General features: G+C 42.3%; 2 protein-coding genes across 4 annotated transcripts in view; one reads left to right on the top strand and one right to left on the bottom strand.

Annotated features, from left to right (window-relative positions):
• Positions 1-19328, top strand: part of mgat1b (alpha-1,3-mannosyl-glycoprotein 2-beta-N-acetylglucosaminyltransferase b) — a 28414-nt gene extending 9086 nt beyond the window's left edge. For both annotated transcript variants that reach the window (XM_054764209.1, XM_054764208.1), the window contains exons 2-3: positions 5438-6549; positions 9971-19328. In XM_054764209.1, the coding sequence (XP_054620184.1) occupies positions 5695-6549; positions 9971-10672 (1557 nt within the window). In that variant the 5' untranslated portion in view covers positions 5438-5694 and the 3' untranslated portion in view covers positions 10673-19328. The remainder of the gene's footprint in view (positions 1-5437; positions 6550-9970) is intronic.
• vars2 (valyl-tRNA synthetase 2, mitochondrial) overlaps positions 16705-19345 on the bottom strand; it is a 51095-nt gene continuing 48454 nt past the window's right edge. For both annotated transcript variants that reach the window (XM_054764207.1, XM_054764206.1), the window contains 2 exons: positions 19109-19258; positions 16705-17810 (listed from right to left, as the gene is read on the bottom strand). In XM_054764207.1, the coding sequence (XP_054620182.1) occupies positions 17742-17810; positions 19109-19258 (219 nt within the window). In that variant the 3' untranslated portion in view covers positions 16705-17741. The remainder of the gene's footprint in view (positions 17811-19108; positions 19259-19345) is intronic.

Raw genomic sequence — 19345 nt, 5'->3', positions numbered from 1 at the left:
AACAATTGTGATAACAAGAACAGAACAACAGAAACATACAGAACGACATCAGCAAATAAATGTCTGTGACAACTAGAAAGACGAACAAGACATAAGGACAAAGGACAAAACAATATCAACAACCACAATGACAATGCTGTCAATGACAATCACACATAATAGCAGTCATGAAATGATGAACTATGATAGTGATCACAATGACAATACCGCATTGAAACAGTCACACATAATTGTAGTAATGAAATGATTTTCCATGATAGTGAACAGAATGATAATTACTGTAATGCACATCATTGTAAAAATAAAACAACTATAGTCATACTGTTGATATCACCATCGCTGTAATAAAACCAACAACATAATAACACCCTGGTTAACTCAGTGAGTAATGTGGGGAAGTACGTATGTACTGTGAGTGTGCATATGTACAGGTATCTCTGTATGTGGGGAAGACTTCATATATATATATAAAGGTGCAAGAATGTGTGGGCGTGTAATTGTCACTGATAATACATGAAAGGAAAGGGGCCGCCCTCCACCTCCCAGAGAGCCCCGCCCCAAATAGCCAGGCCGAGCCCCCGCCGCCAGAAGGCCACCAGGCCCACAGGGGCAGGCAGCACAAAGATCAGTGCCCCAAGAGCCAGCCCAGAGAGCCCTCCCCACCGGGAAGACCAGCAAGGGGCCAAAGAGAGGTAATCCCAGCCAAAGACAGGGCGCCGGCGGACAGCCAACCCCTGAGACCAGCGAGAGATCACACCCAACAAAGGCAGACGAGTACCGGGGGCCACAAACCGGCCCCCCCCACCCCCAGGGAGCGGACCCGGCCCAACCCCCGCCCGACCCCCGACACAGGGCCGCCCCGCCCAGGGATGCAGGAGGCACACCCTCCACCCACCCGGCGGAGGCACGGGCGGCGGAGATGTATCACCCAGCACCCGACCCCATGGAGCAAACCCCTGTATGCCCCCCCCCCATAAATAAATAAATAAAATAAATAAATAAAAGCACACACGCACATACACACACACGTGCGCGCACACACAATGGTCGACTGCCCGACACCCGGAAGCCTCACCCTATCCCCCGTTGGTAACCCAAGGAGCAGCGGAGCCGGGGACCCCGGGGTCCCAGACATACAATCCAGAAACCAGGCGCGGAGAGCGCGGACCGCCAGGGAGCAGGAAGACACCAGGCCACACCCTCCCAACAGTAGGACGCCGCCAGCAAGGCAGACAGAGGAGTCAGCGAGGAGGAAAGCGGGAAACTGAGCAAGCGGGCGGGAAAACGGGCGAGCAGCCAGGTGAACCACCACACAGCGCCAACCGACACCCGCGGGCCAGCAAACCCCGGAGCGGGAGCACCGCACCCAAAGCCGCAGGGAGGCCAAGCACCAGAGCCGAGAAGGCGAGACCAGCAGCAGACCAGCTGACAGACCCCACCAACCACCAGAAGCCAGACCAGCCACATGCCACCAGAGCCGACAGCGCACCACCCGCGCACCGGAGCCCCACCCCCGACAAGCCTGCAGACAGACCGGGGGAGGCGAGGACACAGACAGCGGCCCAGCAGAGCACAAAGCGCAACGGCGACAAGCGCCCGAAAGAGCACAACCGCCCCCAGTGGGCCCGGCCCCAGGGCACACGCCTTAAAATTGGGGGACAGCTGCCGCTCGGAGGGCCCCTCACCTGACCAGCCCCCCCAAACCCTAAGTGTCTACTCTGCGATTAAAATTGGGGGGCAACAGGTCAGTGGCACGGCAGGGGCAAAGGAGCCCCGCAAGGCAGCTCCCCTCCCCAACCACGCCCTACCGTAGGCCACCCACCAAAGTCCTATATGTATGTGAGGTGGTGCAGTGGAACAGGAAGGACGGGGGGCCCACACTCCAATGCCGCCCAAACCGAGCAAGGGGGGGACCAAGGACACATGACCGACCGGCCACCCACCACAGCCCAGGCTCGAGCGAGCCACAGGCCCTACCCGGCCTGCCAGGATGCCGAGTCCGGCCCACCCAACCCCCCAGAGGCGATACTCTCAGCGCCCCCCAACACCAGAGCCCCACCGGAGGTAGCGTCCACAGCGCCACTCCCAAACTGCCAAACACCACGGACAAGCCACACGCCCCAAGGCAGATCCGACCGCCACCAGGACAGCGGGAACCGTGCCCACACGTCCCCCGCATATCACCACGGCCGGCAAGGTAGCAACACTACGACGACCACAAGAGCACCCGGACCCCACACAGAAAATTCGCACTTAATGAATGACCGATTGATTTGTTTTAGATAATCACCATAATCACCTGCGCTTAGGAACAAACTATTTTCTTGGATCTGATGGACTACATAATGGTCCTTGGTCGAATAATTTTTCCATCAGAGACAGATGATTTACTGAAAAAGGAGAGAAATAATTAGCTGAAATTACTAAGACTAATTTACATTTTACAGTATGTTGATGGCTGTGCATTTATAAACCCTAAACTTACAGACTGACTAGAAATCACATTACACAGTATATTAATTACACAGTATTGTCTCCTAGAAATGACCACTGCTGATCAGTGAGCTAAAATATTTATTTTCTTTCTGAACTCCACAGCGCTGTCTGGAGATAAAATAAACCCTGTATGAAATCACGTTAACCTCAAGGGCATGCCAGTAATGATGTAACCACACATTCAACAGTAATCATCATGACAAAGCTCTCAAATCTCTCCACATGGCTAACATCCATGTTAGTAAAGTACTTTAATATTCATCTGATTTGCGCTACGCAACCTTTGATGAAGGTAAAAGGGTAAATGTTAATTTATCCCTTTCATTCATCATTTATATGCATTTGGAATTGTTTTATGCATGTAAAACTATAATTGTAAATCTGCTTTCTGGAACATATGAATCGGATTTACATTATTTCTTTTGGGGAAAAATGGATTTGGTCTGACCTCTGGTATGATGGACTGTAGAGTCTGAAGATTCTGAGGTTAACGTGACTTTGAAAGCAGTCTTGTGTAAAATGGTTTTATCAAGGTGTATTTATCTATGACTTATGTCACCTGGATTACTGACATTTATAAGCCCTGCCCTTTTCTTTTTACATCTTTCAGAAACAGATTTTTGTGCTCTTTTTGCTTGGTGTAGTCACAAGTTCTTTGTAAACAAGAGCAGATAAGCAAAGAAAGTGGTGAAAAAGAATCCAAGTTGTTTCATGCTCTTTGGAAGGCTCCCTTGAACTGTGACCTTGCTGGGTCTTGGCTTGGGAGTTCTTAGTTAATCACATAAAGTTAGAGCAGGATGGGCTTATCAGGCTGTCTGCAAAGCTCAGATAAAACGTGTGTTTGTGGAGCCTCCAGAATGTCTGTCACTGATGCATGATCCACTTTGCTGACATGGCATTTAGCTGCCTTCACCATCTGCCTGATAAAATCAGGCTTTCTGGAATGGACAGACAAAATACAGACATTTAATAGCTATAAAGCCTGTTCAGTCCATGACGTGTTTACTATTATAGTATGTATTATTTTCAGACGGATATGGTTGAACTGTCAGTATCAAAAACGGAATATGTGTAAATGGAAAAAACCCTCAATATGAATGTGACTTTCAAATTTTCTCATGACGTCTCAAAATGATGTTCGTCACACTGTTGACTGTAATTGATCTTCATTGTGGCAGATTAAGCAAACAGCCGACCCTTGGTTTATACCAGGAGTGTCCAGACTTTTTCCACCCATGGCCATATACTGAAAAATCAGAGATGCACTTTCACATTTTTTAAAACAATCCGTGTATGATACTGTTTGCTGATTGTTTTGTTTTTTAAAAATATTTATATAATGTCCAGCAGGAAATACCATCTCAACCTGTACATACTACTATATATAAAAAAAAAAGAAAACCTGCATCCCAGCTTTGTGTTATCCATGACAAAGCGTATTAATATGAACTTTTTTCTTGTAATAATTTGACCTTATTCTAATAATATTTTGACTTTTATTATTGTAAATTTATAACTTTTCCCCGAGTCTAATTTTCGAAAAATTGCTATTTTATTCTCACAACTTTGCAAGTAACTAAAGTAAACACAATAAGACATGTTAAGGGTGATATTTCAAATAAATTAGACTCTTTTAAATACACTTAAATAGACTAATTAAAAAGTCTTTAATTAGACTTCTACAACTAAAGGTACATTTGTTTGGACAAATATAATGAATATAACAAGTATAGATCATAAGAGTTGAATTTAAGAGCTGATCTCTAGCAACTTCAATGGTTTTCTTGATAACCAAAATCGCTCAAGTTCTTACATGAATAGCTATAGCGTTGTACTGCCAAAAAATGTAACTCTTATGAGCTATTTTTGTTGTCATTGTTATATTTGTCCAAACAAAGGTACTTGTAGTTGTATCAGGCATTAAAATGAACAAGAAACCGAAGAAACCAGGGTGCTCTCATCATTTTTTTCCATGACTTACCAGCGATCTCAACAACTGAATAGGGACGTAATCTCGTGGCTATAAAAACTTCAATACCATGTGTTTACTTATTTGGCCCAGTCAGAGTTGCTTGCTAGCGGTTGTTTCTATGCTGAAGTTATCAGTGTTTGCACTAAGATGGTTTTCGTTCTTGTAGATGTAACATTCACTGCCGAATGATGCAGCTTTAAGTGCACTAACATGTTAGACGTCTATTCTGCAGCATACCTAATATCCATGGAACAATGTCGACACACAACTTTGGATTTATCCACTTGCTTTTGTCCAGGCGTAATTTTAACAGGGAAGCCAAAGTGTTCCCAAACAGGAGACCGTAGTGAGATGGGAGGGTATTCCAGCTCAGGCTTCTCACTTGCATTTGCCATCATGCGTCACACCTGCGAGCTACTAGCATTCTTCCCCCTCAGTCAGAGGCGTCCATGCGGAAACTCGCCCACAGGACTTGAGTTCCGCGTGAAACGCTTAGATCACTCTAGTAATAAATCTAATGAGAAAAATAGCATAAAATATAACCAAAACGGTACACAAGTGGACTGAACCGAAACGGTTCAATACATCCTTATTAACCGTTACACCCCTCTTTAACACAAAAAGAACTATAAAACTATCTGTATTCTATTTGGTGCAGTTCCTATTGCTTTCTGCAGTAAACTAATTTGTACTAAATTAGGTGGTCTGATCAGTCCTTTAAACATTTTGAAAAGTACTGCACAATCCTGACACATTCTTGTTGGGTTTACTGTGGGTTTCAGCATCAGTTGGCAAATTTAAGATGTTTTCTTGTGTAAAAAAAAAGGGATCAATTCTATCTTTGTAACTGTCTTTCCTATTGTAATGATCCAATTGAGATTAATGTCCAGCCACTCCAACAAAGTTGCTCGTTATTATAAGCCCACATTTTCATTTTTACTGATGATTTTTTTTCTGCTCTGTTTCCAGGATGATGGCCAAAGGATAACACTGAATGAATCAGACCCCCTGTACCCAAAGTGACCCGATTTACCCCCCCACCCCTCCTTTTTGTTCGCCCTTTTATTAGCGTCAATATTATTACTGTGGTATGATGTGATTGGACATCAACTTCCTGTCCAGCCAAGCTTTCCACTTGGGTCTGTTGGATTGGTTCTTTGGCCTTAGTACATTATCCCTATCTTTATCCTTTTCCTCAGCCTACCCCTTCTTTGCGTCTTTGGGCCATGGTTCGGAAGAAAGGTTCCCTGATACTATGTGGTGCTTTTCTATTTGTTGCGTGGAATGCTGTGCTGCTTCTTTACCTTTGGGGCCGCCCTCCAATTGGCCGCCTCGGTGAAGGTGGTGGCGCCGAACCAGGAGGAAAAGAGGAATGGGATGTGATCAGAGGGAAAGGAAACCCGGCCAGCCTGGCAAGTGAGGTGATCCGTCTGGCAGAGGAAGTTGAATTTCAGCTGGAGACCCAGAAAAAGCTACTAAAGGTGATTGAAAGTCACAAAGCGGCCTGGTCTAAGTGGAAAGATGTTGGAAAAAGAGAAATAGATGTTACTAAACAAGTCAAATTGGATGCCATTCACCAGCCACCAAAGCCTGTGCTTCATTTGAAAGAAAAGGTGGAGACCAAGGATCGAACTCCAAAACATATGCAGACACCTTTTACTTCAGTAGCCCCAGATGCTCTGTACCCATCCAATGTCATCAAGACAGTCAGCATTACAAACAAACTGGCAACTTCTGTTGCAAGCCCAGAAGTTGTCATTCCAATCCTAGTTATTGCTTGTGACAGAGTTACAGTAAAACGGAGTCTTGACAAACTCATTCAGTACCGTCCTTCTCCAGAACTCTACCCTATTATTGTCAGCCAGGACTGCAGCCATGCTGAAACTGCAAGTGTCATTGGCTCATACGGCACTCAAGTGACACACATAAGACAACCAGACCTCTCAGACATCAGAGTACGACCAGAGCACAGGAAGTTCCAGGGCTACTACAAGATTGCCAGACATTACCGCTGGGCACTCAACCAAGTGTTCAACACTTTTTCCCAGTCCACTGTGGTCATCGTGGAGGACGATCTAGAGGTGAGTCCTTGCTACGTCTGCCTTCTCCCAACATTCCGCCAAAGAGTATAATGTAGGCTCTACTGCTCATCCCTCTTATATTGCGTTTAATTGGTTCCAGACTTGACTGTGATGAATGAATTTCTGCAAAATAGGATCCCTTGTTTATACATGTATTAATAATATTTTATTTAATTAGAGCATAGGAAACCTTTTTACCACATTATAAGTATGCTTTTAAACACTAACAGTCTTCTAGGTCTGAAATAAGACTCTTTTAGTCATCTTTACACTCCTATTAACCAATATAGTAGACATAATACGACATAAGTAAGATATATACAGTAGTACCTCGCATAACGTAAACCTCCTTTTACGTAAATTCCACTGAACGTAAAGAATTTATGTAAATTATTCGCATCGTATTATGTAAGGAATTCCATATAACATAAAGCGTTAAGCAAGTGACAGAGAGACTAACAGAGTACACTTGGTGACGCCTTCTGGCTTCACGCTCCTATTAGCTGATTATCGGGGCACCGCCTACGCTCTCATCTCATTGGCTGACTTATCCAGCGCGTCCATGTTTGTATGTGAGCTCCCTTCCTCATCGTAGTTGCCCTTAAACTAGTTTGCACGCATTGAAATCTCCTCTTACTTTCATTACTTTTATTTGTGTTAAAATTTCCGTAGTCATGGGCCCTAAACCAAGTGTAAGGGATAAGAAAAAAGGGAAAAGTTGTCGATCGAAAGGAATGGTGTTACCTAAAAATCTCAAAGTATTTCTCTATAAGAGAGGAGAAATATGATCTTAGGGGAAAGTTATACTTAAAACACTTACGGTATATGTGAGAACTACGCTGAAAACCCACAGCATTTCCGTACATGGAATTAAATTATGGAACGGATTGAGCAAGGAACTCAAACAAAGTACAGAGATAAGCAAATTCAAAAAACAATACAAGCAGTTGATGTTTGCTAAATACAAAGCAAAAGAGTCTTGATCATTACACTGATTGTTCTGTCATGCTTGTTTTTCATTTTTTATTATTTATTATTACACTGATTAGGATATCAAAAATATTACATAGAATGCAGGAAATGAATAATATGTTCTGTACAAGATGTGGAATGGAAGGGGTGTAGGGTTAAATAAGCTTTGCTTCTTCCTCCTCCTTTTGGAATGTGGAACTGTGAAAGGATGATTCATGATGTATTCCACTGTAACCTTCATGCATGTTCAAATCAAATTAAACTAAACGTATTCCTCGCAGTCGGAACTGGGCTTAGATGTTTTGCCGTTAGCTGCCTCGTTAACATTGAGTGGTGCTAGTATGGCTTCGGTATTGTCGCCGTCGTAGGTCAACATATTGCTCAATGGATGTTTGTGGGGTGCATTTTGTGCATTTTAAAAGAGCTCTGCATGCGTTCCTCTGTGAATCAACACCTTATCGTGGTGGAGGGGTTTGGGTGCCCGAGTGATTCTAGGATCTATGTTGTCTGGGGCTATATGCCCCTGATAGGGTCTCTCAAGGCAAACAGGGTGACCAAGGCCAGACCAAGAGTGATTCAGAAGACCCTATGAATAAAAACTAAATTGTGAATAGTTCATGGTGTTATGTTTGTAAATACATTGTTATTTTCATGTATAACAACAGTTTTTTGTGTTTGTTTTGGCACAGCTGTTGAGTTATTTTGGCTAAATATATATGGATAAATTTGTGTCAAAGTGAAAATTATACTTGAAATGTATCTTTTCACAAAACGCTGTTTTTCTCCCCTTTTTTGAAACTCACCTATGTTCTCCTGCTGAATACTAAAGAACGGAAAAAGGTAGAAACACACTTTTTTGTGATGAAAGACTAGAGTGTAATCTTTCTTTTGGTATGCTCCATGTTTATACAGCCCTAGAACATAATTATGTGCCTTGAAAGATCAGTCAAAATCCTCTAAAACGGCCGGTGCTGTAGGGGCTGGTAGTGAATGAGCTCAGGAGCATCATGTGGTTATGTTTGTGTTATAATTGCCTCCTGCAGCTGCCACACCTTGCAAGTAGCAAGTGCTATGGGTTGTAAATCTCTCAGTGATAGACTCACATCGATCAGATTCGCATAGAGATACAAAGGTTACAATTTCATTCAAAAACTAAATATTTTAAAAACAGAATGATTCGATACGATTCTACGGTTAACGTTAGTTGATGACATTACTCGTACATTATAAAATAACAAAGCCAATTGTATAAAAGTGGCATTCTTGCAGTATTTTCAAATGTGTAAAAGAGGACCTTGGCCGGTTTGCGCCATAGAATAACAGGAATGGAGTGAGACCTTTTGGCAGTCATAGGGTCTTTGACTCGGTGGGTGGAGGCATGGCCGCTAGCATACACAACGAGTGCATATTCATGTGCCTCATGAGGAGCAATGCAAGGTAACGTAGTAGAAATTAAATTAGTAGATTGCAATATATTGCCATTTTCTATTTTTTCATTGTGCTTTTCTTAAAAGTAATGTTAAAATCTCGTCTTGTCGAACCAACCTTGTGTATCGTCTTGTCTCGTGACACCCCTAATGAGTAACATTTCAGACTGAGCATAGTGTTTTCAACATTCCAGGTAGGTAACAAAGGTGCAACATTTTAAACAAGTTACAAAGCAAAAAAGTTACCATACTCACCTCTGTTGCTCAGGATGGTCAAGATGTCGTGCTGCTTTTGAACTTCAGAGCTGCTCTGCATAGCTTACAAATTACATAGCTTTTGTCCAGTTTTCCATTTTTCTTGTAAAATCCAAAGACGTTGCAAACTTTAGGTTTTTGTTTTGAGAATCTTTTGCAGTTATTAGCTAATGCTAGCACGCTGCTACTATTTACATCCGTTCTCGGCTTGAGTCATGCTAAGCTATTTAGCATGTGCAACAATCTTTTCCCTGGCAGCCCAGGCATTGTTTTGGAGACGCACTGTCAACCGATCTCTCACTATACCCGGCGTATGTCTCTACAATCAATTAATCTAAGGATTTATTACTGAGTCTTATCGATAAAGGAGGCTGCTCCCGCCGCATCAGAATCTCTTGCTTGTCAAACCGGATATCCAGTCGTATCGGTTTATCGTTCACAACCAGTGTGGAATATTACTCTACTGCTGGCGGTTCAGGAGAGACTAACGTTACACTTGCATGGCTTTACAGTATTAACAAGCAGAGAACACATGCAGTGAACATTCACACAGGAGCTGCTGTCAGCCACTCTGTTCACTGCTAACCTGCTACTAGCACTCAGCTAACAGTCAACTCTTGGTAACAGATGTCACACGTCACTTCCCAGGCTCCGCGTTTTGAAGGCGCACACAAGTCAGATACTGTATTAATAAACTTTGTATTTTTTGCCATTTTGTTCATTTGGCAATTTGAACAATTAACGTTCTCTACCTTTTTTATGTTTAGGTGGCTCCAGACTTCTTTGAGTACTTCAGAGCTCTCTACCCAGTCCTGCGCTCGGACCCAACCCTGTGGTGTGTATCTGCCTGGAATGACAACGGCAGAGACGCCTTAGTGGATCCATCCAAAACTCATCTTCTCCACAGGACTGATTTTTTCCCTGGTCTGGGCTGGATGCTGCTAAAGGAGTTGTGGGATGAATTAGAACCCAAATGGCCTTCTGCTTTCTGGGACGACTGGATGCGTCAGCCAGAGCAGCGCAAGGACCGCTCATGCATTCGGCCAGAAATCTCCCGGACTATCACTTTTGGCCGCAAAGGCGTCAGCTTAGGTCAATTCTTTGACCAGTACCTGCGCTATATTAGACTTAACACTGAATTTGTGCCTTTTACCAAACAAGATTTGTCTTATCTGCTCAAAGAGAAGTATGATGAAAAGTTTATCAAAGAGGTTTACGGCACCCCACTGGTGAAGATGGAGGAGCTGCAACAGGGAGGAAGTTTAAGAGGACCGGGTCCTTACAGAGTTAAGTATTCAAGCAGGGACAGTTTCAAAGTTCTTGCCCGAAATCTGGGGGTGATGGATGACTTGAAATCTGGAGTCCCACGGACAGGCTACAGGGGTGTTGTCAGTTTCCTTTACAGAGGTCGAAGGGTGTTCTTGGCTCCGCCAGAAGGTTGGACGCAGTACGATGTCAGCTGGAGCTGAGGCTGATCCAAATAAAGAAACGGTTGATGAAAAGAGTCCTAGTCTGAGCACACTTTTGGAGACCAAACAGCAACAAGGAATTCCCACTGCACTCCAGTGGGGCTGTGAGCTGGTCTGTTTCTCACTCAGGATCAGCTAGTGTCGAGACCATTTAAGAGTTCAGAGTTCAAACTTCCCTGAAAGGAAAATTCCACCTTTTGAACATTGCTTCAACCACTTTTGGCAAAGTGCCTTGCTTTCCAGTCCCATTAGCTTTGGTGTATTCTTGTATTCCATTTGTCCATAGCGGACACATCCACAAGACCACAGCAGCTGTAAATAAAGTTTGGCAGGAGAGAACAATTTGGAATGGAGACAGCCCGGAAATGTCATGTTTCAGTGTCTGTGATAAACTGGAAGCCAAGAATCATCAAAATTATCATTTTGGGAACTGCTCACGTGGAACAGACATCAACTCCGCTCTTCAAATCTCTACAACTAATCCAGGGGTGTCCAAACGTTTTCCAGCCAGGTCCACATTGTGAAAAATGAAAGGATGCAACTTTGCCACTTTGATATTTTGTAGATTTTTTTTTATTATTTTTTAAGTTAAAATATTTCAACTTCTTAAATCTTTAGTAAATTCTTTTCGTAGAATTATGCATTTATTCTCATATTTTGACTTTAATAATATTATACACAAAGTCCCCAACCAACGAACACAATTGGCTCCAGACGACCGTTCTTATGTCGAATTGTTCTTAAGTCGGGGAAAAGGTAATATTACCAATGATATACTGTAGGTACTACATGTACGTGTGTACATATACAGTATATGTGTATGTATGTAAATATGAGTTTGGATGCAGTAGCAATATTAAACCAGGATAATTAATGAAAACAATAATAAAAATGATATAATACATAATGATAAATGTTATTTACCTTTGAAGAGGAGTGGTGGAGCATACGTTGTTGTGGTGGAGTTGAAGGAGTTATTGAAAAAAAGGACAAATGGTCGTCATGGTTAGACTCTTCTAAGAGAGGTAGTGTTCTGTGGGTGGTGTAGAATTAAGCAGGCCTCATAACTCTTCAGAAACTTTAATCACACGCTCTGTCCGGGTTGCATCGTACAGCTACAATGTAGCTTTCTCTCCCCAGCGTCTAACGCGTCCTCTGTTGGTCCCATTAGCAGTGTCACAGTGCCCTCTACTGGTCAAGCATGTACAGTATAAATAATGGAGTTACAGTACTAAAAGGCAAAATACATGAGAAAGTAGACTAGTCCGCTTGTGTTCGTATCGCTGAATGTTCGCATGTCGGATGTTCGTAAGTTGGGGACCTAGTGTATAACCTTCCCCACCCTAATTCTCCAAAAAATGCAACTTTTTTTGTTTCTCATGTTACGACTAAAAAAAAAAAAAAAAACCTATTTCATTTCCTATTTCATTCAACTTTATTCTTATATAACGGTGGTCCCCAACCTTTTTTGGCCCACGGACCAGCTTGTGTTCCCACAAATGTCCCGCGGACCGGGGAGGGGTCGTATATTAAAGCAATCTAATTTGATCTTATTTATTGTGTAAAACTAAAACATGAATAGCATCAAATTAAAAGCACAAAATGAATGCCGACCCACCATCCACCAGTTCAAGTTCCAGCCAAGTTTTTCCAGAGAGATGATTACATCGCTGTTTGACGTGTGTGGTACAAGGCAGTGCGCATGAATGAACGTGAGACAAACGCGCACATTAGCACTCAATAAGTCATCAAAACTTACCTTTATGCATTCCCACATAGTATCAGCATTTGACACCAAATATGAGGCGAAAGAAAAATGGTAAAAATACAGTAGTAGTCTTTCTGTGCGGCGAGAGAAAGTTAGCACACGCGCAATGGACATGCGTCAAGTGAGATGGATGTAACGGAGAGAATCCGGCCACTTTTCAAAATAAAACATTAAAAATAATGGAAATTTTTTACCAGTACCGGGCCGCGGCCCGGGGGTTGGGGACCACTGTTATATATGACTTAATTCTCGTAACAACTTTTTTTCAGAACTTAATTTTTCAAAAATTGGTAATTTATTCATTGTTTTGTTTTTCATAACACAGATGTCCCTTGTTTAGGGCGGTTAATTGGTTCCAGACTCGGCCGTGATAAGTGAATTTCCACAAAGTAGGACGCCTTATTTATAAATGTAATATTTTTTATAGCTAAGAGCATAGAAAATCAGTTTACCACCTTCTAAATAGAGCTTTTTAACATTAGAGCCCTCTAGACATGAAATAACACCCCTATAGTCACCTTTTACACTCCTATCCCCCAGTATAGTAGATATGAGGACACTGCTGACACCTGGTAACCAGTGTGGAAGACTACCTATCAGCGTGTCTTTCAATGCAACTTCTGAATGTCTTTTAGCTGATGTACTTGAATTTGTGATCCATTAAGCGCACCTGTCTATAAGCCACAGGTGTTTAGTACACAGGACGATGTTACACAAAGATTTCATGAAATTTAATTCAATAAATGGTCTTCTCTGAACAGTGCGTGTAATAAGGCTGGTTAAAGAGTAGCCAACCAAAAAAGTCATTAATTGCTGTCCTCGTCCTCCTCCTGTGAACTAAAACCACAAAAGTCGCCTTGGGTGTCGGAATTTAACAGCCTCATAATTCCTTTGTCACGTACTTTGCTGTGTTGTCGTCTCTTTCTCGTTGTTGGTCTGAGAGACTTTCGTTTAGAGGCAAACTAGCCCTTGAGCTTGTGCTGTCTTAATCACGCAGCCTTTGGAAACCCGTTGGTGCTAGTGGGTTTCTTGAGAGTGATCCACGCTGTCAGGGAACAAACATTGCGCGATGGATTGCCATTAACTTCAAAGCTGGTGTTTTCCATGATGAGGGTGTGCGCAGAATGCGCAAAATGGCTGTTTTGAAGTATGTACAAGATGTCGTGAGATTAGAAGGTGACCATAAATTAGCCGCATCACCGCAGGGTTCAAAGCACGAGAAAAAAGTAGCCGCTTTTACACCGGAAATTGTACATTTTTATGTTTGAAAATGCTTCATTGAGGCCAAAAATGTGTAAAATTCTAATTATTAACAGCGGTGTCGTGAGATTAAAATACTGTATGACTGTCATTTAGAGATAAGCTATCTCACGGCTTCCCATGCCAGCTGAACTATGGCATCGCCAATGTGAATAACACACATTATTTAAATGGCAGAGTGGAAGCGCACATTAAGTGCTTTACGCACACTATAAACCTTGCAATCCCACCTCAGTGTTGTCAGCGCCACTCACCCTTGACGTGTGGCTGTTTTTTTTCATCTGAGTTGAAACGGCTGCCGTATGGCCAAGCAGAAGCTGTACTCAAGATTCAGACCAGAACACGATCGCTGCATAAGATTTCTATCAAAACATGTGATGTCGTGTCTGCTCTGAGCTACTTCCTGCTTCCGCACTCTCAGCATCTTGGGGACTGTAGTTCTTTTAGCGTAAAACAAAGCAATCTGCAATCTATTTCACGTCTTTACGTAACTATACAGAAACGTCAATGATTAGTAGCAGCAGCTACAACTTTGATTCAATTCGTAGAAAGCAGTTGAGTTAAAAGCGTCATGCAGGTGTATCATTCACATGTGACATCGTAACATTAGTGGTTCATTTGGTGTCAAATAATGTTGGCAATATCATGAATAGACCTTTCAAAATGCACCTGCATTGTTTTGTGGCTCTGTTAAAAAGACTGTCCAGTCAGATTTTTTCATTGTGCTTTTCTTAAAAATAATGTTAAAAATCTTGTCTGGTCTCTTTGTCGTAGACCCAGTCTCGTCTATGGTCTCGTCTCCTGAGCGGAGTGTCTCGTTCACCGCTATATATGATATCGTTTTTTTAAAACGTGAAATTTGAACTGCAGTGTGGCGAGTGACGACTAAAATTTCAACTTTAAAATGACATTTTTGCTCATTACATTATTCTCATAAAATTACGTTTTTTGTACAATACTTTGATGTTATTCATAAAATTACTGTTGATTTTTAAGTTTTCTTCAATTGTAATTTTTTGTGCCGTGGGCCAAAAACGGCCCCCAGGCTGCACTTTGGACACCCCTGATCTCGAGGCTTTTGCCTTTCATGCAACCATTTCTGATTCCAAATGAGCAACTAGAAGTCAAGTTCATATTTGTTGTTCCTACAAGTTGGCTCAGCTACAAGACTGGAGATCTCCTGGAGTTCAGCCTGCTTTAAACGGACTTGTGTGTTCACTTTCTATCTAAACGTTTCCCAAAGTGTCTTTTGCACTCTCACCACTGAAACGCTGAAAGAAAGCAGCGCACTTGCTCTTTCTTCATGGTGCCACACACACTTCTTCTCTGTTTGACAGACAAAACAAAAACGGATTTATCATTTTGGTAGGAGTATTGAAGATGCCATTAGGTGGACTGACAATCTCTCGGTTTGATGCAGTCTTTTTCAAAATGTCGTCCACGATTGCTTTTTAATTTTTTTTAATGTTTTTAACATTTCAGCATAATAACAATTTAATATTTGTCAAAGTTCTGAATGGTAATCTGAATTTCACCACTTAAACTTGGTCTGTCCATAACCACGGTGAAGGACGAAAGCTGAAGTTGGAAGACGTGAGCCAAGCAGAGAGTGACGTTTGACTTGGCACCCTGACAGCAGGGCCCGTTATCGCTTCATGACAGCCAAACCAAGGTTTGGCCAACTTAGGTTTGTTGAAAAACCAATGATTGTCAGTTTTTTTCTTTTGTTTCTGCAACGAGGAAGTGTTGAAGATATGATCATCGTTGTACTGTGTCAAGCTTTGGGAGGTTATCCATGGACTGTCTGTATGGTGATGAAAAACACTGCCCGATGTGTTTGTAACATTCAAACATTATAAATAAAATCAACTATTTTGATATTTGTGCACATATTTGAAGTGGTCTTTATTTGTATGTGATTGCCCCCACATCCCGACCACGACTTGCTACAACGTCCCTTAGCACAGGGGTGCCCGAACTTGCTGGATACTCGGGAAGAAAAAAAAAAAGGATGCGGGGCCACTTTACTTTTCGACCGTTAGTCGGAGGTGCAATGTGGTTTTCGTCCCAGTCGCGGGACACTGGACCAGCAAGGCTATTGGAGGGTACATGAGAGTTTGCCCAGACGGTTTACATGTGCTTTGTGGACAGTGGACGGTATTTGTACAACCGGAGTAGGAGCCTGTTTCTGGTGAACATTGGCCTCCAAATCAGAGGCCATTTTCTCAGTCGGAAAAGGGTGGATTGCTCCCTCCAGGTTGGGAATGAGGTCTTTTATTGGTCGATTCTGTGTTCTCACGCTCACCTATGGTCATGAGCTTTGGGTTGTGAACGAAAGCAGCTGAAATGAGTTTTCCCCCGTAGGGTGGCTGGACTCTCATAGGGTGAGGAGCTCGTTTGTCCGGGAGGGGTTCAGAGTAGAGCCGCTGCTTCTTCACATAGAGCGGAGCCACTTGAGGTGGCCCAGGCATCTCGTCTGGAGGCCTCCCAGACGCCTCCCTGGTGAGGTGTTCAGGGCATCCAGCCAGGAGAAAGCCCCCAGGAAGACCTAGGACACGCTGGAGGGATTGTGTCTCACAGCTGGCCTGGGAACACCTTGGTGTCCTCTCCGTGGAATTGGAAGAGGTGCCCAGGGACCGGGAAGTCTGGACTTCCCTACTGAGACTACTGCCCCCACTACCTGGACCCGGATATGCTAAAGAAAAAGGATAACAGTGTGTTTTTTCCTGGTCCTGGAACTGTGGACCAGCTCTATACACATGGGGTGCATGGGAGTTTGCCCAACCAGTCCACGTGTTTTATGGACTTGCAGAAGGCCTTAGAGCATATCCCTTGAGGAATCCCGTGGGGGGTGCGCCAAGGGATCTGGTTTGGTGGCTGCAGAATTGGGTCTTTGCTTTTTGCAGATGATGTGTCCTGCTGGCTTCACCAGGCTGTGATGTGGAAGCATTTACAACATTTTGGTGTCTGTTTTGGAACTTTGCAGACTCTGGGAGGCAACAGATTCATGCAGAATATATGCATTATATTTTAAGACATTATACAATTAAGTACACACATATCCCTGTTATTCGTCATTTTTCAATAACCCAGTTGGAGAATTCATAAATATTCAATAAACATATGTTGCATATGCAGATTTGTGGACACATCTGAAGATATTTGTGTGTGTGAACCAGCATGTTTGTTTATGGCATCGTGCATTTGTGTGTCCTTTCACTCCCAAACATAATCCAAGCATGTGTCTGTCCAATCACACGCACGTGAACCACGTTAGTCTGATAGGCGACTGTCAAAGCAGACTCCGGAATTAGGATTCCTCTAAAGCAGGGGGGTCCAAAAGTGCAGCTAGGGGGCCATTTGCAGCCCATGGATGTTTTTTAGTGGCCTACAACACATTCTAAAAATATAATTTAATGACAACAACAAAAAAACTGAAAACATTTAAAAATCAGGAGTACTTTTACAAGAATCAAGTCAAAATATGAAGAGAAAGAAGTTGTAATCCAATGAGAAAAAGTTGTAATTTACAAGAATAACGTCATGTTCGTAGCATGAAAGATATTTTTGGAAGTCGAACTATAAGAAATGAAAAGTTGTTGGAAAATTAGGTTGAGGGAAAAAAGTTATAATTGTAATTGGAATAAAGTGAAAATATCCTGAGAAGTTAATGCACAAACATTATTTAAGAACAAATATTTGTAAAATGAAAAAAAACAGCAAAAAATAGGGTAAAAAAACAAGAGTAAATTAGAGAATAGGCTTTTTCACCTGTATGACAAAGCTGAGATGCACTTTGTTCTTGAAATATAAATAACTTCTTAGCATATCTACATGTGTTGCTTTACAAAATAACAAAGCTGCATCCTTTCATTTTTTCACTATGTGGCCCTGCTGGAAAGTTTGGACACCCCTGATCTAAACCATGATGAAAAAAAAACCAACTAAAACCATTTCTACTATTGCTAGCATGATTGGTCTTGTTGTAGTGATTATTATGAGCATCAGTATGACCTTTTAGCAATATTCACTGGTGGAACATCATTTGCATGTCTGCAGCACCTTCAGCTGATCCTCTATGGTCTTCAATTCCTGCTCCAAGGCTGACATCTAAACACACCAGGAGCAAATGGAAGAAGTGAACGGATACAATAGTTTACATTCCATCATACAAACAAACAGCAGGGTGTTCTTGATTGCACACAGTTACAGTGAGGACGCATGACCATATTTAAATCTATGAATGCGTTGTGGATTTTCAATTATACGGTGCAGTAACACAGTGCCCTCCGCAAGTATTGGAACAATGAGGCCTTTTTTTTTTTTTAATTCTGAGAAAAAAAGATTTCTGAAACTGATTGAAGTGACTGAAATTCCAGCCTGGCATTCCGATTCTTGCATCTTCTGCTGTATCATTTTGTTCAGCTCTCACAATGTTTCTGTCATCAACTGCTGATGTTTTCCTTGCTCTACGTCAGGGGTGTCCAAAGGTTTTTCCAGGGGGGGCCACATAGTGAAACATGAACGGATGCAACTTTGCAACACACGTAAATATGCTAATAAGTTATTTATATTTCAAGAAAAATATGCATCTCAGCTTTGTCATATAGGTGAAAAAGCCTTTTTATCAACTTTGCTCTTTCCCCCATTTCTGCTGTTTTTTGGACACTCCAAATGGTCAATGTTGGTGAATGCTTCTGATGGATTTTCACAATTGCTTGTTTTTCACCCAGAGACAAGTGTCTGCTTTTCATGTTGTTTTCACCTCTAAATGCAGTCAACACAGGCAAAACCTATCCTACCTCATCTGAATGTGAGCCTAGAGACATTCAGTGCTACTTACTGATTAAATAAGCCACGTAAAAGGACACACCTGCGCAACAAACAGATCTGTCACTCACATGTTCCAATACTTTTGCTCACATGAAAAATGGGTGAGTTCAAACAAAAGGTGCTCTATTCTAAGTTGGGTATCTGATCCCGATGTAATTACCTGGATATCAAAGCTGAAATGTTGCTCTCATAGTCATCTTTAGATGTCAAACCCAAATGTTTTTGCTCTACAGCAACAATAAAGTACTTGGCCTCACTGTTCCAGTAGTTCTGGAGGGCACTGTTTATATTAAAACATGTTTTTCTTTTTCATACTAATGCATTATAACACTGATCCACAACATTTCCACAAATAAGCCATTCAGCCAAACTATGACTTTATACTTCAGAATTTATAATCATTCAGTTTAGTTGGTTCATAAATTCTGTTTGGACTTGTATGCCAAAATGAAGGGAATATGAAATAATAAATGGATATCATTGGTGGCTTCTGAGAAGAAATAGCACAATGTGGGTGGTTTATGTTGGAAGTTTCGAATCTTTTTAAGAGTGCCAGTGATGTGCGCAGAGCTCACCTTACTGTCCATCTGCTGCCGGACTTGTGCCGGGACTTTGGTCAGGTAGTCTGGAGCTTGGATTTTGCAGAGGATCTCCTCCAGCTTGGGGACAAGCTTGCGTCTACGCTGGGTGAGCTGGACCACTTGTTTGTCAATGTTCATGCCACTCTGTGAGATCATTGCAATGGGTAACAACATTACATAACACACACACACACACACACACACACACACACACTATATATACACTCCTGA

The sequence above is a fragment of the Dunckerocampus dactyliophorus genome, chromosome 20, assembly GCF_027744805.1.
Source record: "Dunckerocampus dactyliophorus isolate RoL2022-P2 chromosome 20, RoL_Ddac_1.1, whole genome shotgun sequence".
NCBI classification, from domain to species: Eukaryota; Metazoa; Chordata; class Actinopteri; order Syngnathiformes; family Syngnathidae; genus Dunckerocampus; species Dunckerocampus dactyliophorus.
The sequence above is the reverse complement of the archived record's forward strand: the minus strand, read 5'-3'. Positions and strand labels throughout refer to the sequence as shown.